Below are 27,190 nucleotides of genomic sequence, written 5' to 3'. Positions count from 1 at the left end.
GTCCTTGAGGTTATGAGTCAGGTTGTTCTAGTTTTTTCCTAGACCTTCCCCGTAAGAACTGCTTTCATTGCACCCTCTACGTCGGGCATGTCGGATTTCCGTTTTCATTTGTTCGGGGTATTTTCTGATTCCTTCTTCGGCCCTCTGGTTGTTCAGTAGTATGTTGTTTACTCTCCACATAACGCATTTCCACTTTTTGTAACTGATTTCTAGTTTCATATCATTCTGGTTAGAAAAGATGCTCGATAGGACTTCAGTCTTCTTAAATTCAGACTTGTTTTGTGGAGCACATGTGCCATGGAGAACGTTCCATGTGTGCTCGAGAATGTGTATTCTGCTGCTTTTGGATGGAATGTTCTGTTAAGTCCATCTGGTCTGATGTGTCCTTTAAGGCCGATGGTTCCTTCGTGATTTTCTGTTTGGATGAGCTGTCCGTTGATGTGAGTGGCGTACTTAAATCCTTTATTATTCTCTTGCTGTCCTTTCCCCCCCCTTTAGGTCTATTACTATTTGCTATGTATAAAGGTGTTCCTATGTTGGTACAGAAGTATTTACAATTGCTATGTCCTCTTTTTTGGAGGATAAGGGTTTCACTTAAGACTTGTGATGCCAGCATAAATGGGAGCCTTCATGAATTGGTTTTTAATTGTTGACTGTATATCGGAACACAGTCAATTTTTTTCGACTGTATAGCTAACTACCTCCGACGATTCCTTCTTTATTATTATTTTTTAGCGAGAGTGCACAAGTTGGGGGAAGGGGCCGAGGGGGAGAGAATTCCAAGCAGGCTCCATGCCCAGTGCAGAGCCCGAAAAAGTGCTCAGTCTCACGACCCTGAGATCATGACCTGAGCCGAAATCAAGAGCTGAATGCTTAACCGACTGAGCCAGCCCCTAAATTTCACTTTTTTAAAAAAGTGGGCTCTGTGCCCAACCTGGGGCCTGAAGTCACGACCCTGAGCTGAAGAGCCGCATGCTCTACTGCCAGGTGGCCTGGCAGATTTTCTTAGTGATCTCGCTTTGCTTCTTTTCCTGCCACATTGGGCTAGAATCTCCAGTACGACGATGATAGTGATAAGAGGGTCCTTGTTCTGATTTTAAAGGAGATGCTCTGAGTATTTTAACATGAAGTATAACGTTTGCATAGGATTTTGGAAGGTGACTTTTACCAGATTAAGGAAGTTTTTGATTTCTAAGAATTTTAAACGAAAGGTAATGGGTGTTGTATTTCTAACAAAGGCTTTCTGACTGCTGAGGTGATTACATGCTGTTCTTCCTTTAATATGGTGCATTCGGGAGCAGCTAGGCCATGTTGTGAAAATGTATAAGCCCTGAAATCTCAGTAGGTTAGCACGGGCTCGTTTTCTACTCCTGTAACGTCTGGTGTGGGACAGTGGGGGTGGTCCCTGTCTGGTTGCTCTCTACTTAGAACTCTGCCATCTCAACATCTGGAATCTAGGGGTGTTATGGTGGGGAAAGCGTGAGCTTGAGGGTGGCACACGTGTCGAGTTCCCAGGCCCAAGTGCCATGTGTCTGGCCCCTCCTGGACCTCCCTGCAGGGGGCTGGGAAGCAGAGTCTCCCCGGTGCCCAGGAAGGAGAGGTGCACCAGCTGGGGGCACCTGAGTAAGCTGTCCAGCATGAGAGGTCTAGAACATTCAGCAGCTTACTGACACTCCATCCTTGCATTTGTGGGGAAGCCCAGCATGGTCAGGGAGTACTGATTTTTAGACGCTGCTCGTTTGGGGTTGCTAAGATTATTTTAGAAGTTTTCCCACAAATACTTGCCTGTAATTTTTCTTAGACTGCTGTCTGGGTTTGATGTCAGGACTGTATTCTACTCGAGACGAGCTGAGAGGTATTTCCCCTTTGTTCTCGGGGGCGTGCATGTAAGACTAAAGCTGCTTGTTTGGCACACACTGTGGGTGAGCCTCTCTGGACTTGATGTCTGTGAGTGCATTTCAAACCAGACTTAATTTCTTTAATGCCAAGTACCTCTCTGTAGCATGTAGCATGGCTACAACAGTTCACTGGGGGGGGGGGGGATTTTTAGTTAAGAGGAGTGAATGAAGTAAAATGGTCTGCAGAGTCTTGGGACCCAGTATCTCTGTGTATGTGCATGTAAATAATCTTGACAGACCCCGTTTCAGGTCTTAACTCACCGAACCCTCGCAGACCTGTGAGGTAGAAGCCGTCAGTCACGCCCAACCCCAGCTGGAAAAACTGGGAAACAGAGAGGGGGCTACTTACCTGAGGTCACTTGGCATATCAGCTGCAGAACCAGGACCAGAGCCCTTATTAGCCTAGGGTCCCCGGCAAATGCAGAACTAGAATGACCCAAACCCTGCCTGACCGGGTTCCTAAATCGTGCACCCCTAGGGAACAAAACAAACTGATGAATGAGCGATGGCTTAAATGAATGTGCAGGGGCTGCCCACACTGCTGGAGGGAACCGTGCGGGGCCACTGCACCCCCAGGAAACTGGCCCTGTACCACCCATGGCCAGACATGGATCTGAGGTCATCTGAGCCTCCTGAGTTGCTGGGTTAAGCGTGCACATTCCTAGTCCCCTCTGGGGGTGGCCGTGGAACCCAGGTGTTCAAACCAGGGTGAGCGGTAGTGGCCACACCCCAGAGTTCTGGTTGGCAGGCTCAGTCCAGATGTCTGCACCTGCAGGGAGGGGAGGGCCAGACCAGGCTGGTTCTTGGTAGTGGCCTCTAGTAGAGGGCTCAGCAGCTGACCACCCTCTCTGTCGGACGCTGGGAGCTGCGCAGAACAGTGAAGGGGGATGATACACAGGCTGGGATTAAGTCCACGGCTCGTCGTGAATGGAGGACATGCAGCCCACGTCAGAGCGAAGGCTGGAACCCATGGGTATGTTTCCGAGTCTGTGAGTGCTGCCTTGGGGGTGGGAGGGGGACGGAATCTCACAGAAGGTGTGACTTCAAAGACCATGCTTTAGGGGCTTTGAAAAGTAGCTCCAGGTACCTCTTTGCCCCCTCAATTCCATCCTAGAAATTTCAGTTTTTACCACCATGCTGGTGGGCAGTACAGACTGTCACTTGGACGCAGCTTTCACTGGTGTTTATTTTCCTTTCATATAAAAGTTACAGGTTTGAAATGTCTGCAGGAAGATGCCACCATTAGCCAGGTTAGTGGGGATATATATATATATATTACAATGTAACATGGGGGAGGCATGGGGGAGAGGGAGGCATTTCTGAGAAGTTGGGTTCCTTCTGACCTGGTGTGTGCCCGCCCCATCCCTGGCTCCAGCCCCACCTGCGGGGAACACACCCGGTCCTGGTCCCCGAGACCAGTCACAGCCAGGCTGCGGTGCTGGCAACTCCCAGAGCCAGGAGGGTGTGTTACAGAGGCTCGGGGTGGGAAGTCTGTCAGCCAATAAGTTAAACACGGCTCCTGCGGTCCTTACGCAGGGGCCACCCTGACCCACTGGCCCCTCGTCCCCCCATACTGCCTCCCTCCACCTGGCAGGGCTCCCAGAGGAGAGGGGAGGGAAGGTTAGCCCCCCCCCCCAATCTGCTGATGGGTGTGTGAGGCGGGGGCTCAGGTTAGTATTTGGGCCGTAGCGGCCCCCGTGCACACCCAGCAGCAGAGCTGGGCCAGGCGGGGGGGGGGGGGGGGACAAGAGGGGAAGGGAGAGGACAAGACCACAGTGAGGGGACTCAAAGCCCAGCACTGCTGAAGAACAGCGACCACACGCTTTAAATAAGAAAGTGACATGTTCGGCCTGCGGCGGCCAGACCGCTGCTCGAGGGGGTGCCACTGGCATTTCACAGATATTCTCTCCTCTAGGCCCAGGACCCCAAAACAAGAGCAGAGAAAGCTGCTCAAAACCCATGAAAGACTCAAAGTGACATGGTTGTTTAAGAAGTCTGATCCCGGCCTTTGCCTGACCAAGTCCCAAGCCTGGGAGAAGCGAGCGCTGAGTCATGCAAACCAGGACCCAAGGGGCATGGGGGCAGCGGCCCAGCCCCTGTGTGTGCAGGGCCCTCCCTGCAAACCTGCCTTCCACGGCCCATCTCCCCAGCGAGCGCGGTTTCCAACAAGGGAGATGGAGAGAGCGAGCATGCCCTGGGGTGGGAGCCAGGGCTGCTCCGCCTCAACGAGCAGCTCCAGAGCCACGTCAGCCCCTGTCCGTCCCTCCCCACGCAGAGCTCACTGCACACTGGGGGAAAGGTCGAGGAGCACCCCCTGGCTCCTCAGGATGGAGCAAGGTAGGAGGGGAGCCCTGGGGGCGGGGGGACAGGAGATGGAGTTTAAGGCACACAGCAAGCGACAGAGGGGGCCGCCGGCCTTCCCCAGGACAGAAACGCACCTCTACTCTCCAACTTCACTCACCCAGGAGCTCCTGGCCCCACCTCAGATAAACCTATGTCCTCCCTTGCTCCATCTTCTTCCCAGCTCCCCAAAGCGCCAGGTGGTCAGGGAGATGACGGGATGGGAAGAGGACAGTTCTGAGGGCCAGTACCATGATGGAGTGCCTGTTCCAGGCCTACTGAAGGGTTGAACCTTTCTGGGCCTCGTCAAAAGCTCACACCATCTTGCATTTAAAAAGCAGGGCAGGGAAAGTAGGAGGAGCCTCCCCGGGTCTTCTCTGCTTTCTGCCCACCCACCTGAAAGTCCCCGTGCTTCCAGGTCCCCAGGAGCACTGCCCCCCCACCTTCCAGGGTCCTGTCACTTCAGCAGACTCAGGCCCCTAGAACTCAGGGAGGGGTGAAGGGAGTCCCACTGTTCCTCAGTCTGCTGATCTCCCTGTGTTGCTCCCAGGCGGGAGGGGGCGGGGGAGGAATACAGAAGTGAAAGCAGAAACCAAAACCAAACCATGGGTTCACAAATCAGAAACAAGACCTGCCTGCTGGCTCCGCTGTGGGCCTGGCATCCGCTCCCGCGGAGGAGGGAAGCAGGAAGCTGCTGGGGCCCCTGCCCGGCACAGCAGAGGGCTGGCTGAGCCCTGGGGCCGGGACATGTGCAGCCTGCCCGGGGCCACGTCCAAAGTCCCTCCTGGTCTTGGAGCCGCCCTCGGAGCCTCTCTCGAGCGTTCTCCTTGCTCACGGCACCTGCTTCTAGGTCTTCTCCTCCCGGTCTGTTTTTCTCCTTGTTATGTTCCTAGGTTTGATTTTCAGAGAAAGTTCCCACAGGGCCTCCTCCGCCAGGTGGTCGCTGAAGTCATTGAAGAAGTTTATGATGTCATCGTTTCTTCGGATATCGTAGTGCCTGTCGGGGGGGCCTCTGGTCAGGGCTGGTGTGGGGCCGGGAGCCTGACGGCCTCGTGGCGGGGCCGCATGCACGTTCCCCATGGGGGAGGGCTGGCGGCAGAAGCCTGCCCCAGGGAGCCCCCACTGCTCGGGCTCACGCCCTCCAGCCTCCCCGAATGTGGCGTGTGGAGAACAAGGTGGCCACCGTCTCTGGGTGCAGACCCCGTTCCTGAAACCCCAGTGTTCCTTCGTCCCCTCCCTGCTCTGCTCGTGGGCTGGGCGCCGAGGGCTCCGGTACTCACGCTTGCTGGAAACACCGCATGCTGTCCAGAATGTTGAACTGCTGCCACCGTTTGGAAAAATTCACCTTCCCGTCAATATAGTCTGGGTTTCCCAGGTGAACAAAGGTGAGGTCCTGCAAGATGAGGCCCCTGGGAGGACGGAGAAGCCCAGTTACTGCTCCGGACAGCACATCTGGCCTGTGTTGGTCTCTTCCCGTGTGAACTCCTGACCTAGAAACTGGGGGTCCCTGGAAAGCCAGCTCAGGTATGGGAGGAGCCTTGTAAAATTAATACGTGAACAGGAAAAAAGAATCCAAAACCCAGGGGGGAGGGAAGGGAGGTATGGGGAGCCTCTTTTGTTAACAGGTGCTTCTCACGACAGAGGACGTGAAGCCATAAAGTGATGGGGCACAGATGCCACGCTCCCAGGAGCCCAGCCGGCCATCCCCAGGGGAAAGCATGGTAGCTTCTGGGAGGGCAGCCTCTGCGCCGGGCCACTGGGGAGTCTTCTGCCTCCTCATGGAGGTTCCTAATATCTACCAGCCTAGTAAGGGCCCCGATAAAGAAACCTGTCTAGCTTTGACTTTTTCCACTATTGCCCTCAGCTTATGTGACTAGGGCTGCTTTCCCCAACCCCCCATTTCCTCCATGTCATGGCTCACACTTGGGGAAATGCTCTCAGGGCTCCTGGGTGACTGACTGTAAGGCCACGTCTGAGGACCCTTGGGGGGGGGAGAGGAGTCCCCCTCCTGGCAGATGAGGGAAGGAAACAGAAGTGGGACTGGGAGATGGGAGAGTGGGACTGTTTTCATTGGACCCTTCCTTTCTGTTTGAAAGTAAAACATGCTCCTTGTTACACAGCTTGAAGTTAAAATAGCCTAACCATCTGAGTTGGAAACCTCTAAGGGAGGGTTTCTCTATCTTACCCTATGTCTCCCGCAGAGTGAGGGGGGGTTGCTGCCGGGGCAGGGGCTCTACTCACAGGTACGGGATGCAGGGGGGCTCCACCTCGGAGAGGGCGGCCCGGTAGGCGCGGAAGGAGGACGAGCTGTCGATCAGCGTACAGTACTCGGCCAGGCCCTGGGTGGGAGGGACAGGGTGTGAGGGCTGGGACCATGCTGGGGCCCCAGTGCCAGCCTCCTCCCTGACCCACCCCACCCGCCGCTGCCCAGCCCTGGGCCCTGCCTCTGCGGGAGGGAGACCAGGCCTGCTTGTGCTGCAGAACCACGGCTCTGAGCACCTGCTGCGTGTACAGGGCCTGGAGCTGGGCCTCCTGCTGGGTGCCACCCACACTGTAGCCCAAAGGGGCTTCTCAAGCACACCAGGAATGGTGCCATCCCCGGCTCCGAGCCTGCCTTTCCTCCTTGCTGCGTTCAAGGTCTGGCAGGTGACCTCAGCAAGCTGCTGCCGCCCCCTCCTGCACATGGTGTGGGGTTCTGGCCCATCCCACCCCCTGCCTCTCCCTCATGGGTCACCTCCTCAGGACCTCCTAGGTGTTTCTGTGGCAGCCAGTGCAAATGTCTCACACTTCTCCATACAACAGACTTACAACTGTCCCTTTATGTCACCCCTTGAGGTAACACCTGGGTGGCCTGGCTGACACCCTGACCCCACGGGCTTTGCCTCTCTCCTCAAGGAAGCTCCCCACACGAGGATAAAGGTCTAGTGCTCCAGGCCTCCCCAAGGCCCTCATGGTGCAGAGCAGGCCCCCTCCAGTGACATGGCCACGCTGGCCTCTGTCCTGCTGCTTGAGGGTGCCAGTCCCTATATGCTTCTCTCCCCGTCTGACCGGAATTCCCTTCCTTCCCAGGAAACTCTTCCTACTGGGGTCTTGGTGTGAAAGACCCTTCCTCAGGGGACCTCCCTGACCCTCGAAGGGGCCAGACCACCCCATCCTCTCCCCTTTGGCAATTACCCTAAAGAAAGCATCAGTAGGTCTGGCCTGTTCAGTCTGTCCCTAAGGACTAATGCTGCCGGCAGCCCCTCCAGGAGCACGGGCGCAAGGAAGGAAGGAAGGAAAGAAGCAGTGCACCAGGGACCCTGGTACGAGCTTGCAGCCCAGGCGGCAGGACCCTGTGAGGGGACAACCCCAGCACCAACCCCGGAGCCTCTTTGGGCCCCAAGACCGGAGATCAGCCACAGCAAACCATGGGGGGTGGCTGGCAGTGGAGCAGAAACCTGAGCACCTTCGCAACAGCTGGCTCGCCCGGGGCCTCCCAGCCGCTCACCTCCGAGGTCTGCTTCTGCCACTCCAGCCTGCGGATGGGAGCCGAGTCCAGCGCCGAGAGGATGGCCAGGTAGGAGTTAAAGTTGTTCAGCTTCCGTAGGTGCTAGAGGGGGAGGGGAGGCGGCCGTGAGGCAGGCTTGGGGGGGGGGTGCAGGCTGGGGGGGGTGGGGGGGTGCAGGCTCGGGGGTGGGGGGGGCGCAGGCTGGGGGGGGCGCACCTTCATGATCTTGATGAACTTCAGCAGCAGCCGCTCCCTGTCCTGGGCTTTCTCCTGTAACATGATGATCGACCGCACCCTGCAGGAGCCAAAGGGAAAGATGGCTGAGCTGACTGGTCTCCCTTCAGACCCCTAAGTGTCCTGGTGGAGAGGGACGTGGACACCCGCGGCGCGTGCCCAGGGCTCTCGAGGCGCCAAGCCTTGCCCCCGTCTCTGCTGTCGCGGCGCTCACAGCATCGCAGGGATAGGCCGAGAGGGGACACGGTGTGACGGGGACCTCGGGCGTGCGTGCAGATGGGGGCTCGAGCAGCCACGCGATTTCCTGACGAGCGCCGACCCGAGCCCCACTGGGGCTGGCAGGGCTCCTCACACGGCCTCAGCACTAGCTCAGGAGACGAGGGGGCACGGGAGCTAGGAGGGCACCTCGAGAACCTCGGCGGCAGCCACGAGGCCAGCTTGCACGAGGACCTCACTGTGGCCTGGAGACCCTGTGGCTTCACAGGGGCCACTGCCCGGCCACTCGAGGGAGTGCCGCCTCTGCCTTGTCTTTGGCCCCAATAAAGGGCACCCGCCCTGAGCATGCCCTGCGGACCGGGGCTCTGCGGGCCCCCTGCACCTCCTCCTTGGAACCCCCTGAGGGGTGTGCCCGGCAGGGGGCTGGGTCGGAGGCCGGGCTCAAGGCTGTGTGCAGTTTCCGTCTGCCCTACAAGCCACTGCCTTTGACGGCGGCTTGCGATGGCTGAGCTCGAGCTGCTGAGGAGCGGAGCACCTCCTGTGGGGGGAGAAAAGCCGGCCAAGTGGGACATGACCCAGGTTCCCTCTAACAAGCAGTCCTCGGAGGTTTAACAAATCTCAGATGTTCCGTCAGTGGCAGCATGGGCTGCGAGCAGGGTGGGTCGCGCAGCGCGGACTGCGTGGCTACCGCGCTCTGACCATCCTGTTTGATGCCGAGACGCTGGGGGCACCTTTAAGTCACACCTTGAAAAGCTAACCATTCGGTTAGTGTTCTAGTGCAAGCATACCTTTGGGCTTCATTTTAAGAATTCAGGCCTAATTAAAGTCTGAACAGAACGTGCTCCTTTGCTGTTCTTTCAGATCGTGTCCGTGTGAGGCTCGGTCCTGGGGCTGCCTGGCAGTGGGGAGCTGGGCCGTGACCAGTGCGGGATGGCACCGTGAACACTCCTGCCCCTGCCGCCACCTAGGGCAGACATTACTAACTGATCCTGGACTCCCCTCTGTCACGGACATCTCCTCAGCCAGTGTGCTCTCTGCTGCCCGCAGTTCCCAAGTAACGCCCAGGGCCTCGTTGCGAGCTGGGAGGAGAAGGGCACCTCCTGCTGGTGTGAAGACAGCATGGCGACCTGGCCAGCCTGCTGTTGTAGAGAACCGAGGCTTTGCACCGCCACCCCTTGCCGCCCCTTCTTACCAGTATGACATGTTGTTGAAGTGCTCTGTGAACTGGGTCAAGTTGGGGCTTTTCTCCTCATTCTGCTCTTTTGCCCAAAGCAAAACCTCAGGAATCTGCAAAGGAAGTGGAGCGGCTGGAGCCGGAGCCTTCTGGCTTCCCGATGATGGGCAGTTTCTCCTGCTTAGGGACCAGCAGCTGCTCCCTCCGGGGCAAGGGACAGCCTTCTCCTGCCCCCAGCCCTGCGCAACGCCATACCTCTATTTTATAGAAGAGCTCAGCATCCAGCAGGGTCAGCTGCTCAGCTATTTCATGGCTGTGAAAGTCATGCAAAGTCCCCGGCCTAGAAGAGAGGCACGAGATGAGCAGTGGGGACAGGGACAGCGGGAGGTGGCTGGGTGCCATCCTCTGGCCTCAGAGCTGGGAGGTCAGAGTGAGCGGCCGCCCCAAGCCTTGCATCACAGCAGGAGGACAGCGGCTTCAGAGCCGACCAGTGGCAGGGCATGACCAGACCGCACTCTGGCTGGGGACCGTGGTGCCTCTGCTGGGTGGGTCCCGTGACAACTGCGCTACCTGAGAACTCAGCCTGACCCCACTGCTGGGGCCCAGTGGGAACATATGGCTAGGGCACCTGCAACACACTAGAGCCCTACAGGTCTGCAGGAATGTTCAGGACGGCCTGGAGGGTGGGGGGTCAAGAATTCACAACTGCCACGTTATTGCCGGGAAGACAAGAGCTGACCACAGCCCAGAATGCATTCACCTGTCTGCTGTCCTCCTAAGTGCCCCCCCGCCCTGCCTCCTCACTTCTTGGTTAAAAAGGTTTTTTTTATTTTATTTTATTTTTTTTTTAAAGATTTTATTTATTTATTCGACAGAGATAGAGACAGCCAGCGAGAGAGGGAACACAGGCAGGGGGAGTGGGAGAGGAAGAAGCAGGCTCATAGCGGAGGAGCCTGATGTGGGACTCGATCCCAGAACGCCGGGATCACGCCCTGAGCCGAAGGCAGACGCTTAACCGCTGTGCCACCCAGGCGCCCCGGGTTTTTTTTTTTTTTTTTTAAATCACACATCATGACCCCCGGGAGAAGAGGCCCAGCCCCTGGGGAATGCACTGGGCTGTCCACAAGACCCCTCATCACAGTGCCTGGGCACAACCAGGACGCGAGGCTCTAGGGCCGGAGAGCCACGGGCGGACGGTTGGCGGCTCACCTGGCGGCTACCCCCCGGGCTGCCAGGGGCTGGTCGGAGTTGGCACACCTGAGCAGTTTCTTCTGGTCTACCTTGTCCAGGATGTTCTTCCGGAGCACACGGGCCAGGCTGAGCTCCCCACTGCACACCAAGCGGAAGACCAGCTCCATCAGCAGCTTCAAGATCTCTTCGGTCAACTCCACGAGGCTAGAGGGCCAAGGGCCACACGTCAGGGGCCAGGACATAGCCCAGGAAGAGGACGGCTGCCACCAGGCCCAGAATCTACCTCAGAATACCCAAGGGTCACGTGGCAGCGACCAGCAGGGCTAGGAAATCTCTTCAGGGAAGAGAGCAAGAAAATGTGTCCGGATGGCCACCCAGGTCCTCAGAAGCGCGGGGAGCAGTCCCGCTGGTGATACAGAATGGCTGTGCTCTCAGCAAATGCCGGCTGGCACTGGACAAGCTTCAGGGCCCACGTTCGGGCCTGGGCCACGGAGACAATCTCACTCCAATCCTGCCCCAGAGGAAGCCCCTGGTCCTGCCTGGGTGATGAGTCACTAAGAGGCCCCGGCCCCTCAGAGCAGCCACCTGCAGGACCCTCCTGAACTCCCTCCGCGCAGCGCTTTCCGCGCACGGCGCTCTCACGGCTGTGCCGCCCCGGGCTGAGGCCACCGTCCCCGCAGAAGGGAAATGCCTTGAAGGCAGGGCCTGTGGTTTCCTTCACCACGGCTCTCCAGACCCAGGAGAGGGAGCTGCCGGACGTGCCCTTGTTAAGTGCATGTAACGGTGAGTGCCGAGTCGGGGCAGGGGGGCGCTGGGGCGAGCAGGTGGGGATCCACCAGTGCCCGCTGACGGTGTGGCTACGAGGGATGGCCCCCACGAGGAGATCTGGGTAGCTGGTCATTCTCCCCAAGGGTCTTGCTCGGGTGGGCAGGAGCAAGCCCGACCCAGAGCTGCAGGGTACGTTCCGTGGGCACACAGCTTGGCATAAACGGGTGGAATGGGACGGGACGTCCCCACCTCAGCAAGGAAGACTGCAGCCCCGGTGGGGAACCCTGGGGTGCCCCAGGCCTGCCGGGCTCCCCCGCCCCAGCCTCCCTGCCACCTCATGGGCACGAGCACTCACCAGAGCTCATCCACCACCCGCACCAGCACGAAGAACGTGTTCTTGCTGACGCGCTTCTTGAACGTGTCCGCAAAGGGTGAGAACTTCTCGTACGTGGAGTGTGGGTTAAGGAAAGCCATTCTCACGCAGGCAGGGATGGGGGGAGGGGAGGGTTACCTTCTCCCAGCTGCCGTTTACAGGGCGCTCAGGACGTGCAGGAGCCCTGGGAGGGAGGCCCCCCCTCCACCAGGAGCCGGGCCCGTAGGACGGCTTCCACGGCCTTTCCGTCGGACCTCCCACCCCCAGCTCCCCGTGAGACCTGAAACGCTGCAGGCTGCCTTGCTGAGCCTCAGGTGGAAACAGGTGGTCAAAACCTACAGGCCCTAAACACCCTCTCAATGGGACTGGGAGGGGGGGCGCATGGCACCCTAGATGCCTCCTGCACTCTTGCCCTGAGTTCCATCCCAGCCATCTCTCTGCGGCTTCAGATGCCCCTTCCCCTCAGCAGACACACAGCCGGCCACCTCCAGCTCCTCCCCAAGGTCGTGGTTCTCACCATCTTCTCGTGTTCACCATTGACTCTCCAGCCCCTGCTCTGGCTGGTCTTCCCGTTCTCCAGGGATCCGTGGATGCTCGGGAAGGAGCCTCGTACCAGGGACTGTCCCCGGAGCCTGCAGCAGAAGCCTTACAAGGCAGCGGTGCCCAGGATCTCGATGCTGCAACATTCCCATTAATGCCTGACGCAGCCACGCGGGTAGGTGCTGGGAGCCTGAGCTCTGGAGCACATGTGTATGGGGTGGCCACTCTCCCACCAAACTGCATTTGGGTCATGCAAGCTCTCCGAGCTGTAACAGGTAGTAATATAATGGTGTATGCAACGTAACAATGACGTATCGAGGAGTTTGACAGTAAGTGAGCCTTCGCGTCATCCTGCCCACTAGGAAGTTCTCAAGGGAGTTACTGTCACTTGCCGAGTGAGGCCTGCGAGCAACTGAACGCCTGAGGCTACAGGGAACATAAGTCTCTGCAGTGGGGACTGTCTACTTAAACCTTGAGAGACCAGGTCCTCCAGGGCTGGGGCACGGGGACCGTGAAAGGAGCGACAGAGGTCCGGAGGAGACAAGAAGCCAAGCCTCCCGGCACACAGGAAAGGAAGGGGTCAGCCTGCAGGACTCGGGACTTCCTGCCCCGAGTAACAGCAGCCGTCCAGCAGATGGCAGTCGTGGGCTGTGACCCGGGGAGGTGGCCAGGGAACAGGGCTCCCTGGGAGAGTGCGCTGTTCAGAGCCCCAGCTCAGGTTAGCCTCCACAGAGGAGCAGGTGTGAGAGAAAGTCAATGACGGTGGGCCCTAGGGCCCGGGGTCTTCCTCGACCGCTGCTGCACGGAGTCATCCCTGAAAGGGTGAGCCGCTGGGGCAGAGACAGTTGAGGGGTAGGAGCTGATTCTCTCTGGATATGGTCTTTCTGTCCACTGCTGGGTCTGCCACCAGGCAGAGCGGCTGTGCCTTCCCCCGAGGCTGTTCATGTGAGGCTTGGGCCCCATAAGCCCTGCACACTTGGGACCTGTCACCTCAGTGGTCTGGGGCTCAGCTCAGAAGCTGCAGGGGGGCCTGCATGCATTCTCCCTCTTGGGGTGTATCCGTTCCTTCTAACTCCTTTTCAGGACTCCCTGGTGACCACAGCTGCCGTCAGGCAGCACACCCGCTGTACCTCGTGTCATCTCACTCAGCCCTCAGACAAGGAAGGAGACTGGAAGAGAAAGCCTGGCCTGATGTCCCAAAGCGAGGGCGCAGGGCAGCAGGAAGAAAGGCCCGCTCTCCTGGCCGGCTCCGAAGGCTCTGTGCCGGGAGAGGAGTGGGGCCAGGGGTGGGGGCCACGGGAAAGGATATCGGTACTGCAGCTTCTTGATGAGCTCCTCCGGGGTGATGAAGGTCCTGTAGGTGGTCAGGAAGGCCTCACAGTACAACACCAAATCTAGAGCAAGAACAACCGATGAGTGATGCCGCCGCTGGCAGGGGACGCAGACGGGCACGCGCCTGCCACACATACCTCCGTCCCTGCCAGCTCCTTAGCTGTCCTAAGACTCGCTGATTCAAAGGGTCTTAATCGTGGGCACAGAGAAAATAATTCAAACTCATCGGCAGGAGTTGGAAGCTAAGTCATAGGTAATACTTGAGATGGCAGGGCCCAGGAACAAAAATCTTGGGAATTTCCACATATCGAGAGACCTAAGATAGGGCTATTCTTCTGTGGACGTGGACCCCCTTCTCCTGTCTTCTCTCATTCATCCCCCAGCTCACCAGGTGGAGGAATCGAGAGGATCCCCGCTTCTCCAGCCGAGGAGTGCGGGCTCAGCCGAACCCTGGCTCCCGTGGCCCTGCCCTAGCCAGTTACCTCCAGCACAAATGAAAGCAAAAGCAACACCTGCTCCTGCACCTGGGGTCTGCACGGGGAGGGGGGCGTCTGGCTGGCAGAGCAGGTGCCGGGAAGGAGGCTCACGGGCTGGAAGCACACAGCACGGCCCAACAGCATCCTGCTCCAGCTCCTCCTTCCTGGACCCCTAAACTCATGCAGCTCACTGCCCCCCTGGGGCTTCTGTTCAAAGACAGGATAGGCGAGGAGGCGGAGATGGGCCCAGCACAGGCCAGTGCCTGCTTCTGGAAGAACAGATCCAAGTCTGCCTGCCCTGAGCCGTGGGCGTCTCAGTGTAGTAGCACTGGCGTGGTCTCTGGTCCACAGGAAGCCACCTGCCCAAGGAACGTGCTACGTGGGCCAGGGCCTCTGCCTCCAGCATCCATCCGTGTACAAATGACTTGGTTTCCCTGCAGCCTCAAAATCTCCCCATGACTGAAATCCAGTGGAGGTCCCAGCTGATGGCAGCGCCTCCCTTCCCGGGCACCGTTGGCCACCTGGAAGGCTCTGGACGGCCCTGCCCCCGGGGGCTCCATCTGGCCACACCTGCAGGACAGCAGAGCTTGCCGCTCCAAGCTGAGGACGGGAGCCAGCTCCCACTTCAGCCCTTTGGATAAACATGAAAACCGTTCCTCCTGCCCAGCTGAGGCAGGCGTGCAACCGCAGAGAAGCTGAGCGAGGGCCACTCCCGAGCACGGCCTGTGTGCCACGCTGCCTCACGTCGGCTCCGCGCACCTCCCTGTCCACTGGGGACCGCTTCAAACAGCCGGGTCGGCCGAGGCCGGGAAGGGAAGGGAAGGAATGGGACGTGCCTGGCTCTGAACTCAGTCCCCACGACCGGGCTTTGCCCCAGTCCAAAGAAACCAGGGGTGAAGAAACCCCGGAAGGCAAAATAGTGGCTACGGTGAGTTCGTTGGGGTCATTTCTTCTTTTTCTCTATTCTTCAAATTCTCTGCAATGTGACCATTTCTATACTATTTTCATAATTTAAAAATTCCCAGAGTCATTCTGTGTAACATATTTGGGGAAATCTGCTATAAAAACAGGGGCATCGTCATTATAAAAATAAAATGGGTGGGTGAGGGTTTCAGGACTGGGCCATTTTAATTCTCTCCACAACTGGCTTTAATACTGTTGGCACATCCCCTTTTTAATAACTTTCAAAGATGTAGAAGGAAAAGGAGTGGTTGGGGGGTGCCCATGTGCGGGCCCTGCAGTGCCCCTCCTCCGTCCTGGCAGAGGTCAGGGTCACGGCACCCCCCCCCCCCCGCCGGAACACGATGTGGAGGGAGTGCTCTTTTGCTAGCAGAATCCACCCAACAGTACGCCCCCTGCCTTTCCAGCCCTGTCAGCAGATCAGGATGCTGAACATGGCAGCCACGTGCCGAGGGGTCAGAAGCCCGTCCTGTGACGGTGCCACCGCTGCTCTAGACTGAGCTCTGGAACAGAACACGTGCCGGGGGGTCCTCGTGGAGGCCGCTGTCTGGAATCACCTAATGCGTCAGACCTCAGGAGAAGTAGAAACAGCTACCTCCGTGTTGCTGGAACGTTAACCTTGTTGGACACGTTGTCACTTGAGGTGCTGAGCTCTGAGTCGAAGCTCCCCCTCTGCCGCCCCTGGGGGCCTTTGGGGTCCTCATTACTCTTTACCCATGGAGGGCGCCCCCTGAGAGGGCTGGTTCCATCCCCAGGGTGGGCTCTCCGCACAGTGACCGCGGGACACCAGGACCATGTTCTGACCCCCTGAGGGCTGGTGGAGGGGACAGCAGAGGGCAGGGCTGAGGGGCCAGCCCACCCCAAGAGACCAAGGCCCCTGCCCAGGGCGCTGCCGTACCTTTCCTGTCTGTCTCAGTAGCGTGCACCAGTAGGATATCTCCAGATCCGCCACGGACGTCTGGCCCATCGTCACCCTGCAAGGACAAAGCAAAGGAGGACACGCAGCAGAATTCAGCCACGAGAGTCAGATCGGGAAGTTCTAGGCAGGGACGAGATGACCAAGCCGCTGCACTGCGGAGACCCCGGGACCCCCTGCCCCCTGCCCTCCCTCACCCGGGAGCAGTGTGACCCAGCACAGGGGCCCTCTGCACTCTGCAGACAGGACAGACCAGAACTCATCTGGGAGGTGGACAGCCCTGGGAGCTGCACTGGGTCACAGCAGAGGTGAGGGATGATGGCACCATTAGATCTCTCCCTCTTCACCAACCCAGGGGGCAGGGAGGTGAGGAGGGAAGTTCTCATGCTGGGAACGGCGGGACCCCACGGGGAGGCACGCAGGACTGCTGCCAGCCACTCCCAAGAAGACCGGAGAGGTAGCAGGATTATTTCCAACTACGGCCGCGTTCCTAAAACTGCAGCAAGCTGCCCTGAATTTACACCCGTTTCCCCAGGTGGAAGGAGAAGTCACTTGTCAGAACGTCATAAATGTTCCACAGGGAGCCCTCAGAGGAGTGTAAAGCGTCACAAAGATGTTCGATGGTGCCTGACGTTGCCTCTATGCTACCAGCTGCCCTCTGCCAATTAAGGAAAAAGCCTTACTTTCATGTGGGCAAAGAGGCTTCAGCCCATAAACCTGCCTGGAGCCAGAGCGGGCGGTTAGCAGGGCCAGGAATGGGAGCCCAGGCAGCACAGCACCAGGCTTGCCTGAGCGCCCCACAGCCCCTGCCTCCGGTTCTGAAGGAAACCAACCCTACGAGTCCCCAGGGGTTCACAGCCCTCGTTTTTGGAGATGCACCTGCCTCTCCAGGACTTGTTTTCACCCCTGGATTCCAGAGTCCTGAGAGCATCTTGGATTTCCAGCTAAGGCTGAGGGCAGCTATGCCCACGACCCGATTTTTCAGAAGGAATTTCTGGCAAGGATCACGAAGCATCACTTCTCTCTGTAGAGAAGCCGGCTGCCCCACTGCCCCTGCCAGCCCTGCCCTGCCTGTTCCGCTCAGCCCGGCCCGGCAACGTGCAAAGGGGAGAATACGCCTGGTTGTCTGTGCGTGCGCTGCCAGGAAGCCGGAGCCCAGAAACACAGTCACTTCCCCAGGGCTGGGTCAGGGCTATCACACTGAGACATTCTTCTGTGTTTCCAGAATTGCACAAGGCGCTCCTGACAAGGCACAGGACAGAGGAGGCTGCGGGCCTAAGATTTCTGAATCAGCCTGTGCCTCCCATTGAAACTCCAGTGGGTTATTCGGTCAATGCTGATGTGAAGGCAGCTTATGCTAATGAGGGCCCCCCATGCTCAGGCTCTGTGCTGAGCACCCTACACGGGTTTCACTGGTATCATATCCTCCAGAGTCCTGTCCTCTGGGCTTAGAGATGTTACATGACTTGCCCAAGATGACTCTCGAAGTGTCAGAGAAGGGGACAGTGCACTTTCTCCAGGAGACCGTCTGTTTGCCCAGGTCCTTCTGCAATCCCCGTGGCCCAGGCATGGGGCCAGGGTAAAGGCCGCGCGCAGAGCCCACGAAGTGTGGGGTGGCCACTTCACGTGTCGGTGCCTGGCTTGGGTCCTTCAGTTCGAGACCCCTCAGGTTACAGTCTCCTCAAAGCCCCCTCACCCTCTTTATGGACCAGCCCAGCCGAGGCCTGTGCTCACCTCCTGCTTGAGGGTCAGCCTTGCCATAATCTCGCTGTGGTCGATGAGGGACAGCTCATCCACTTCCTCCTCCGACCGAGCCAACTCTGAACCATCTGGTGACCTTGAGGCCCTAGAGACAGAAGTACTTTCTGTTGCAAGGGTCCAGCAGGCCCCAGGGGCCGGGACACCAGGGCACTGAGGTGGTGCGGCCCTCTGCGTGACTGCGAGTCACGACTGCCCCCAAACAGGTTCTACCGGAACTGCAGCTCCCGTGTCAAGGCCACACAGCTCCCCATCCCCTGCACAGGGGGCCTGAGTGGGGGCCGGAAGCCAGGGCGCGGACTGCATCTCCAGTGCCGCTACTGATGAGCTGTGTGACCCTGGGACATTTCTTGCTCTCTGTGGACGCTCTGTCAATGGAAGGGATTAAGAAGGAGACTGGGGTAGCCTGGGTGGCTCAGCTGGTAAGCATCTGACTCATGATCTCAGCTCAGGTCTTGATCTCAGGGTCATGAGTTCAAGTCCTGCATTGGGACTTAAAAAAAGAAGAGAATAAAGAAAAGAAAAAAAAAAAAAACCAAAAAACAACAAAAAAAAAGGAGATCAAGGTTTCCTCGAGCTGTTTAAATAAGTGATAGGATCAGTCACTTTTGTCAAGGCCACCATAGGCACAGCTGGTACCCAAGGACAGGAAGAGCAAAAGGGAAAGCAGGCTGGTAGAGAGTTTGCATGGTTATTAATGTCATTCTTCAAGTTTTTTCCAAGGGCTGCCTTTCTTTGGGACTGAGAAGCATGAACTGGGCTGACTGGCCCTTGTCCTTGGGGTGCTGGGTCTAGCAGGAGAGACTGACATTAAAACGAGCAGCAGGGGCAGCAGCCTGAGAAGACCCAGGCCGGTGTGAAGGGCAGCAGCCCCTGGGGCAGGACAGACGAGCTGAGACCTGCAGCACTGAGCAGGAGTTTGCTGGTGAAGGGGGAGGAGGACAGAACCGCCAGCAGAGGAGAAATGTGGGGCGGTGAGGGGGCATCCTAGGAGCAGACGAACGCTGGGTCTGTAGGCACCCTGCTTCCCCCGGCATTTTCTCCCATATTCCCGTTTTATTCTGATGATTTCCACCATGGATCCTGTGAGGCCCAGGCTGGCCTTGTGGTCACAGGCCACGTTTTTAACCCTAAGTATCTGAGACGTTAAAAATTTGTGCCTTTGGTAAGACAAGGATGGCCTGGAGCAAAATCACACACTCCTGGGGAGAACCATGTGCTACGTGTCCCTTCAGCGTCGGGTCTGCGGTCTGGCCTTTGTGGAAAGAGGACAGTTTCGTAATTGCTTCTAAGCAGTCACTGTGCTCATCCTTCTCCTTTTTTTTTTTTTTTTTTAAACAAGGGCCATCTGCAACTCTCAAAAATGGTGCTCTGGGGTTCAGTGCTGCTGGAGGCAGAACCCGTGAGCTCCTGTTGCTTGGCGCAGACACTGTTTGCTACCAGATGTTGAACTAGAAAACCCATCCCTGCTTACGCCGTGGGGAGATCTTAGCCCAGGCAGACCCCACACGGAGAGCACCTGGGAGTGGCCGCAGCAGGCTGGCCTTCGACAGGCCCCTACAGAATGCTGTCCGTCTGTCCTCCTGTCTCTTGCTCTTTTATTTTTACCACCTCTTCAACCCTTTACGCTTAGGCCTGACAAGTGGGTACTGCCTGGCTCTGTGCCCAGAACCCCAGAGGTAGCTGAATCTTGGCCTAGAGAGGGAGGAAGAGCTTGGACTTGTAGACCAGCTCGCTAAGAAGGCGACGTCCACGTGAAGTTGCAGACGGCACAGAGGGTCGGCAGGCCCTTCACGTGGGGAAACGGACTACATATTTCTCAACCGGCTCAGGTGTGACTTGTGCGAATACTGAAAAATGCTGCAAAATATTAAAGGCACATAAAACTAAATGTACTGACTCCTGACTGGTCTTACTTCCAAAAAAATAAACTATACAAGTTAATTTTAGGAAGAACTGGGGAAATGGAAGGTGGTTTGCATAGCAGACGATATGAGGGAATTTATTATTAATTTTCTTAGGTGTGATAATGGTATTGCAATCTGGTAGGCTTCTAAAATATCTTAGGAGGAGGGGATGCCTGGGTGGCTCAGAAGTTAAGTGTCCAGCTCTTTTTTTTTTTTTTTTTTTTTTTTAATATTTATTTGGGGGAGAGAGAGCAGGAGATTGAGCACGAGCAGGGGGAGGGGTACAGAGAGAGGGAGAAACAGACTTCCTGCTGAGCAGGGAGCCCGACACGGGGCTGGGTCCCAGGAATCCAGATGCATAACTGACTGAGCCACCCAGGCGCCCCTAAGTGTCCGACTCCTGATTTCAGCTCAGGTCCGACTCCATGATCTCAGGGTTGTGAGATCGAGCTCCGTGTTGGGCTCTGTACTGGGTGGGGAGTCTGCTTGAGATTCTCTCTCTCTCTCCCTCTTGCCCACCTCCCTCCCACTCCAGCATGCTTACTCTCTCTAAATCAGTCTTTTAACAAAATTAAAACATCTTAGGAGGCACACTATAGTATTCAGGGGCTGAGTGTTATGTCTGTAACTTACTTTCAAATGGTTTAACAACACGATATACGCACCACGTCTAGTAACTCACAATAAAAAGTTTTGGGGGGGTCTTTGACACCCCCTTAGTGCGCTTGAACTTGGAAGAGGCCAAGGAAGGTTGGCCTGGGATTTAAAATACCGTCATGGGGGCATCTGGGTGGCTTAGTCGGTGAAGCGTCTGCCTTCGGCCTGGGTCATGATCCCAGGGTCCTGGGATCGCGCCCCATGTTGTCAGGCTCTCTGCTCAGCGGGGAGCCTGCTTCTCCCTCTCCCTCTGTCTGCTGCTCCCCTCACTCATGTGTGTGCACACTCGCGCACTCTGTCAAATAAATAAATAAAATCTTAAAAACAGTCACAGGTCATCTGTAGAGTAGATAATATGTGAGCACGTAATCAGGAAGTAAGGCAGACTGCCTGCCAGAACGAAAACCTTTAAGGGTGGGATTGTTAGTGATTTTTCTGGTTGACTTGCACATTTCTGTACTTGCCAGGTTTTCTACCCTGAGCACGCAGAATTTTGCGAGTCAGAAGGAAAGGAGGTACACCTCAAGCTCCCGCAGGCCTGGCATGCTGGCGGGCAGGGGGCCGCCCTCCCCGGCTGGGCCTGAAGCTCTCAGACAACCCGCTCTACATGGTCACTCCCTACCTGTCGCCGTCTCTGCTCTCCTTCCCGGGTGCGCTGCTGGCCGACGAGAGATCTCTGGGATGTCCATCTTTCATAGCTGGTGATTCCTGAAAAGAGAAGTCAGTGCTGGGTTTGTGACAGGTGCCCCACGCTGGGCGGATCTGCTTCCCAGCATTCCCGCCTGCAAGTGGCCTCTGAGCACAAGTTCCTACGGAGCAATCTGACATGTGAACGAGGTAACCATGAATGCAGTTAATGACACAGGAAGGGCAAGGGCCTCTTCGGACTAGCATCTTGCCTTTGTGGACAGTGACAGGTGCCCCTACTTAGGACCTGTGTCAGCTGCCAGCCTAGATGAAGCCATCCCAAGCACCTCCTAGAAGAAAGGACTGTCACGGTGGCCGCTACTCGGCCAAGCTCAGCCAGGCGCTGCGCTAAGGGCTTCACATGCCTCTTTCCCCCTGGCCCTGACCAAGACCCTGTCTGTCCTCTGGTGTCACTGTACCCACTCACACACACAGACACAGGCTGGGAGCGAGTAAAGGCCCTGCCCCAGACCACACAGCTAGATGGCCACAGCCTGCATTCACACCCAGGGTTGTCTGTCTCCAAACTTGTGTCCCCAACCACGGTGCCCTGCCAGGATGCAGCAAACCTCTGCTGACTTCCTGGTCACACCAAGCCCTCGGGACTGCCATGCCCAACTGCCCGCCAGTTATGGTTCCCAGGGGTCTAGCTGTTGGAGCACGTGAGTGCAGCCCCCTCTCCTCCAGTGGCCTGGCCCTGGGAAGCTGGGCCCGCCCCCCTCAGTGACGACATGGCTGTCGGGCATCCCTGGTCTGTCACTGAGGCCACAACAGAGAGCAGGGTGGCATGAATACACGGATCCTCCTTGAGGAGCATGCTTTGAGGAAAAGTCAGCACCGAACGTGGTCATGGGTGGAGGGGGAGAGCCACGGAAGGCCAGCTAGGGAAAGGCTCCACTGTGTGGAGGCCAAACTGGATGATGTGGGGGCCAGGTCACCAGAGGGGACAGGAGGAGGGAACACCAGAGGAGAAAGAGCTTCCACGGCAGGGTCGAATCACACTGGAGTGAAAACTGCACAGTGCTCTATGACTTGCTAATGCCTAAAGTGGGGCCGGCCTTGTGTGAACATCGAAGATCCCGTGGGGATGCCCTTGGTGGGGGCTGTCTTACCAGGAGTGACCACATTTTTAATGGGCTGGGCCCTGTGAGCTCATCACCAGGGAGGACTCCAGCCCTCTCAAGGGACTCATTATTTTTGAAGCTTCTGAACTTGCTCACGTTTTGCTGCAGCAAAACCCAGAAAGCTGACCGCTCAGCAGAACGGCTGTACCGAGCTGGGACAGAAGTCGAGCGAGGGTGGCCACCCCAGGTATTTCTCTAGGCTCTCAGGAGAGAGGTGCATTAACACAGCAGGGGCTCCCTGCCACCCACCCCGCTTCCTCAGAAGCTGTTCCTGTGGGGGTGAAGGAGCGGCCTGGGGGAGGCTGAGGGGGCCAAAGCTCAGGAGGCTCGGTGGTGTAGGAGAGCAGACTCCTGCCCTCTCGGTAGGGGACAGAGGATGGATCTCAACACTGGAAGACGGGATAGAAAGAAATCCTGGAGAGCAACCGATATGTGGCCAGGCCAACACCATGCTGCCTCCGCAGATTTCCAGAAGACTCCTCCGGCCTGGCCTGAGGAATGCCACACGCACTGAGAGCAGAGGGAGGACTCCTCCAGGAGCCACGTACTCTCTCCACGGAGCCATGCTGGCTCTCGGCAAGGCCGCAGGGCCCCAGCCGGCGAGTGCCCGGGAGGCTCAGCCAGGCAGAAGCATGGCCCAACCCTGCCAGGCCGGGCCGCATGCACGAGGCAGCCCTGAGGTTACTTACTCCTCGAGAGTGAGCCAGCTCCTCGCTGCTCTGGCCAGAGGAGTACAGACTGACGTATTCACCCTCACCAGCCTCCTCACTGGTGTTTTCACTCTGGGGGAGACAGGATGAGAGGAAATGCACATGTGACAGGCCCCCTGGCCAGCCGGCACGGCTCAGAGACAGCGGCCTAATGGGCTGGCCCTGACCAGGCCACTCCTCTCGTGAGGGGGAAAGACGGCAACCGCAGCCCTCGCTGCTCCTTGTGAAGCTTCTCCCAGGCCAGAGAACGTGGCGCTTTTGCCACCTCTTGCCTCTGTGCTACAGGGGACGCAAGTGTCCTGCTGGATCTTCTCCGAGAGACGGGGGGGCCACTCAAAGGGCCCTGGAGGAGGCACACTCCTCCCCGCGGGGTTCCCAGCACGGCGGGAGCGGCGGGCCGCGGAGGGAGAGGCAACACCAGACAGGTCCACACGTGGCTGCGCCGCTCCCGCCGGCCCGCGCTCACTCCGCCCCGCCTGCTGGCCCGCGTCCCTCGCGCCCTGCAAGGTGGCAGCCCCGTGCCCCGATGAAGAACTCAGTGAACGTAATGGCACAGGCAGCAGGCCCTCCATCAGCACCGCAAACAACTACGGAGGCAACTACCTCTGACTTCTGTCTGCATCTGCCTTCCGAGCGTGTCGGCAGCTTTCTCGAACAACACACAACCCCACAGAAAACCAGGAGCATTTTCTGTCTCGTGCTTATGAGGACTGTCTCTAAATGGTCACTAATCCGTTTCTGGAAAATCAGATTCCCCACCTGACGGGAACTTTGTATGGCAGGTTCCCATTTCTGTTCTGGAAACAGATAGGCTACTATTGCACTCTGTGACCTTCCAGGGACCCGGATCCAGCGCCGCTGCTACCGGGCGCGCGCCGGCAACAGGCCTGGCTGTTGGTGACGGGTGGTGGCGGCAGACTCAGGACCAGCCACACCACTTTCTCAAAACGGGCAGCCCCACGTGGAGGGGGGTGTGCGCTGAGTTCTCACCGAAGGCGTCTGGGGCGAGTCAGTGAAAGAGGTTTCGGAAGGAAGGCAGACAGTGTTCCCATGAAAGTTGCTCTCCTGAGAAGATGAGAGAGGCCCGTCCACGGTGCTGGGAGGCAGACTGGCTACGGTTGGCACCGCTAAGTCAGAGCTCTGAGACTGGTGGACGGGTGGGAAATGTGGAGAGGAAGAGGAGGTAGACGGAAGGAAAGGTTGAACGGAAGCTTGGTTGTGAGGCACGAAATCCTGGGAGTAGGACCTAAACACAGATTTATACTACAGAATCAGCGGAAGACAGACACAAAAACGGGAAGATGGGAAGAAAACAGACAAAAGAAAAAGTCATTAGATTAACTCGGCTGAGCTGTGGCGGGCTGTTCACAGTACATCCGATGAGGACCACCGATCAGGCCAAACCAACCCCCGCATGCCTCTGGCTGAGGTTCCCCAACCCGGGCACATTCTCCCTTGAGAAGGGCCTGAGGACCGGCCAGCGCCATCTTCCGTGTCTGAACAGTGGGACACGGGTGCCCCCAAAGAAGAGCCAACCCCACATGCTGTACAAGTGGCCCCACTCTCTGTCAGAGAACTAAACCCGCCAAACCCAACCCATGCATTTGTCCCTGCAGGAACTTCGTGGCTAAATTCAGTATGTGCGCTCAGACACCTGGGTCCGATTTACTCATTTTGAATCTTTTGCATGAATCTTTTTGGTTTTGTCCCTTGAAAGTCAAACACTGCAGCCTTTCAAATACCATAATCTACCTGAAATGCTTTTGAAAGGGAAGGGCTAGCCTTAAAAATGGTCAGAAGGACCGTGCTATCAAAATGCTAAAAATTTCTGAGTTCATGTCCCTTCCTATACAATCTTTTCTTTTCTTTCTTTCTTTTTTTTTTTAAACAAATGAAGGGATCTTGCAATGCTTCTGAGACCACCCTAGAGCTGCAAGGCTACACGCTCCCAAATTCTCATTGAGAGAGAAGTCTGCAGCCAGGCTGAGGGGTGACAGTGCATGCCCGCAGCTTCTCAGAGTCAACGAGCACTGTTCAGGCCTGAGCTCTGCTGTGGGAGGAGGGACAGAGGAGCTCTGGGACCAGGGGCCACCAGGCTCTGAACCTGACGATGTCACCATGTCCCACGAATGGCCTGACAATCTGATGCTGTCACAGGGTAATGGGAGAGGGGCAGGTGGAAGGGTCCCTGTATCCAAAGTTCTTGCCCGGACCACTACTCCCAGAGGGTCTGTGTGGGGTTTACGGAGATGATGCTCTGCAGTCCCGAGTGCAGTGCTGGCACGCGGCACTGCGTCCACTTCCCCTCCCTCGCCTTCCGAAGTCCCAGAACCACCCCACACAACAGAGCTGCGCTGTTTCACGGGGTCTACTGCATATTTACTGCACAAAGGAACACGTACGAATTGCCTCTAATATTATAAGTGAAGCACCCAGAACACCACCTGACTCGCAGCTGCGTCTCGGTTCTGAGCGTGGAAGGGTAACCGACAAGCTTCCCCCACTGCAGTGGGAGACCGGGACGGGGAGGCGGGAAGAGGCTCCAGACGCCCCAAGGATGGACGCCCCAAGGGTGTGGGCTGCAGGGGAGGGGCAGCCACCAAGGAGAAAGCAAGGAGGCTCCCATCTCTAGGACAAAGCTCCCAGCCGGCCTGCCCTTCCCTCCCCCTCAGCTCCAGCCTATGTGCAGCTCTGGTATTCCAGCTATGCAGTCCTGCTGGGACAGGAGCCAAGCTTGAAAAATACCTTCAAGGGGATGGGGAGATGCAAGACCCCGCTCTCTAAGCACCACAAAGCACCCTCAGTGCCCCTCCTGCAACTCCAGAGGGGAGGGCCACGTTGGGGCTCATCGTCACACCGCTGTTGACAAGGTCGGTCTCTGCAGACTCCCCCATAAGTACTTCCTGGCCCATAAGACCACACTTCTTCATCGCGGCAGGGAGGAAGGCAGGCTGGCCACGGAGCAGAAATCACTCATCACTGCCTGGAGTTTATTCTAGGACCTGGCTGGTGCCTGGCTTTGCTTCTGACAGAGAGCTGCTGCGCTCTGTAGCAGGAATTTTTATTTATAGCCAGAGTAAGACTGTTTGGGCTAAGGATTTTATACTAAGAGGGGGGCTGCCTGTCTGGAGACTGCAGATTTCTGCGGAAGATCTAGGAGCACCAGAGCAAGTTCCCGGGAAAGAAAGCAGTCAGGAGGGGCTGCCCGGCCCCCAACATCAGCCTTGATCACACCATCAGTCAAAGTGCCAGCAAGGACCATCTGGTGAGGACGATGCCTGCTGGTCAGATAGGTGCTAAGGGTTTGCACCAATCACCTCATCTCATCTACACTAAGCTCCTAAGAGAGGTGTGGGGGATATCCCGCTCACCGAACATTCTGGGCAGGTGACAGGCCCCAACCATGTAATTCTGCAGCTCTGTGGGTACACCTACTACCGGGCTGGGCGATCTCCTTGCCTCAGTGTTTCGTGGTGACCAGCAAGCAACAGGCAGGGAGCTGAGGCTTGACATACAAGCCGGGGATGCAGAGCCAACAACTGCCCTCGAGAGAGATGCAGGGACTGGCAACCTCACTTTTGAAAACGCACGTGAATGAGCCACCGTGAGTCTTCTGGGTGGAAACACAATGGCTGGTGACCCTGTATGGCGATGTGTGGCGGTGCACACGCTGGAACGCAAAGCCACCCAAAGCTGGCCAGGCGTTAGTTTTCAGGGACACTTTATCTCCATTATCATCTTGGCATGAAAATTGACTAGGGGTGAGCCCTGTGCTGGCAAGAAAGCAGGAAAAGAGACCTTTAAATGCAAGATTCCGATTCCTCCCTATAACAGACGTTCCATTTAATTCCTGTGACTGTCAGGAAGAACGGGGGTGCCAAAGGGAGCAGAGAGCGTGCCAGCAGCCGCGGGCCAGAGCCACAGGCCAATGACCCTGCCGGCTCTGCAGTTGCAGTGACTGGAGCTCTGAGCTTTGAGGAACTTTCAACCCTCCCAATTACGGGGCGATGCAAACATTTGAGTGAATGGACTTACTGTCGTAAAGTGTCTGGGAAGCACAGAAGTTGCCAGAGATTGGTCATTACTGCATATTCTTGGCTCAAGCAAGGCTTATGGCTTCAGTGTTTCTGGAGGCTGCTTACCAACACAGATAAGCTATTGGATGGCTGGTTTTCAGGCTTACATTCGTCTCCATCGTTTGTGAGAAAACACACCCAAGGGCAGCTGCTGCTCGGAGTGTGGTTTGGGCTTCCTTCCCGTACAGAGAATCACTGGGAACCACAGCTCAGCACTGGTCCTGGGCTTACACTTCCCTTAAACCAGAGACTGCGAGTGTCAACACAACGCGGGACTAAGTGATTTGTCTTGGAGGGAAGTCAAGCTCGCAGCCACTGCACAACACCTCCGCCGTCTCCCGGGGGCTGGGCCTCCTGCAGAGAAGC

The 27,190-nt window shown here is 57.2% G+C and overlaps 1 protein-coding gene and 1 long non-coding RNA gene across 19 annotated transcripts in view; one reads left to right on the top strand and one right to left on the bottom strand.

The window, feature by feature from the left end:
* Positions 1-3,066: 3,066 nt before the first annotated feature.
* The window catches only part of RAPGEF1 (Rap guanine nucleotide exchange factor 1), a 131,645-nt gene continuing 107,521 nt past the window's right edge, over positions 3,067-27,190 (bottom strand). For 12 of the 18 annotated variants that reach the window (XM_045771206.2, XM_045771208.2, XM_045771215.2 and 9 more), the window contains 15 exons: positions 23,739-24,011; positions 22,728-22,820; positions 20,850-20,935; positions 17,640-17,751; positions 15,888-15,963; positions 13,531-13,615; positions 11,664-11,756; positions 10,559-10,744; positions 9,605-9,689; positions 9,368-9,462; positions 7,942-8,020; positions 7,726-7,827; positions 6,480-6,577; positions 5,519-5,647; positions 3,067-5,235 (listed from right to left, as the gene is read on the bottom strand). In XM_045771206.2, coding sequence (XP_045627162.1) covers positions 5,085-5,235; positions 5,519-5,647; positions 6,480-6,577; positions 7,726-7,827; positions 7,942-8,020; positions 9,368-9,462; positions 9,605-9,689; positions 10,559-10,744; positions 11,664-11,756; positions 13,531-13,615; positions 15,888-15,963; positions 17,640-17,751; positions 20,850-20,935; positions 22,728-22,820; positions 23,739-24,011 — 1,743 coding nt within the window. In that variant the 3' untranslated portion in view covers positions 3,067-5,084. The remainder of the gene's footprint in view (positions 5,236-5,518; positions 5,648-6,479; positions 6,578-7,725; positions 7,828-7,941; positions 8,021-9,367; positions 9,463-9,604; positions 9,690-10,558; positions 10,745-11,663; positions 11,757-13,530; positions 13,616-15,887; positions 15,964-17,639; positions 17,752-20,849; positions 20,936-22,727; positions 22,821-23,738; positions 24,012-27,190) is intronic. The other 6 variants (XM_045771219.2, XM_045771221.2, XM_087869242.1 and 3 more) reach the window with 2 other exon arrangements.
* On the top strand, positions 13,612-18,110 carry LOC148108543 (uncharacterized). The gene is made up of 2 exons (XR_015727267.1): positions 13,612-14,957; positions 15,397-18,110. It is a non-coding gene; the product is annotated as an uncharacterized LOC148108543 (long non-coding RNA).

The sequence above is a fragment of the Ursus americanus genome, chromosome 18, assembly GCF_024610735.1.
Source record: "Ursus americanus isolate L20-20 chromosome 18, mUrsAme1.1.p, whole genome shotgun sequence".
In the NCBI taxonomy this organism is placed as follows: Eukaryota; Metazoa; Chordata; class Mammalia; order Carnivora; family Ursidae; genus Ursus; species Ursus americanus.
This window is presented reverse-complemented; position numbering and strand designations above follow the sequence as displayed.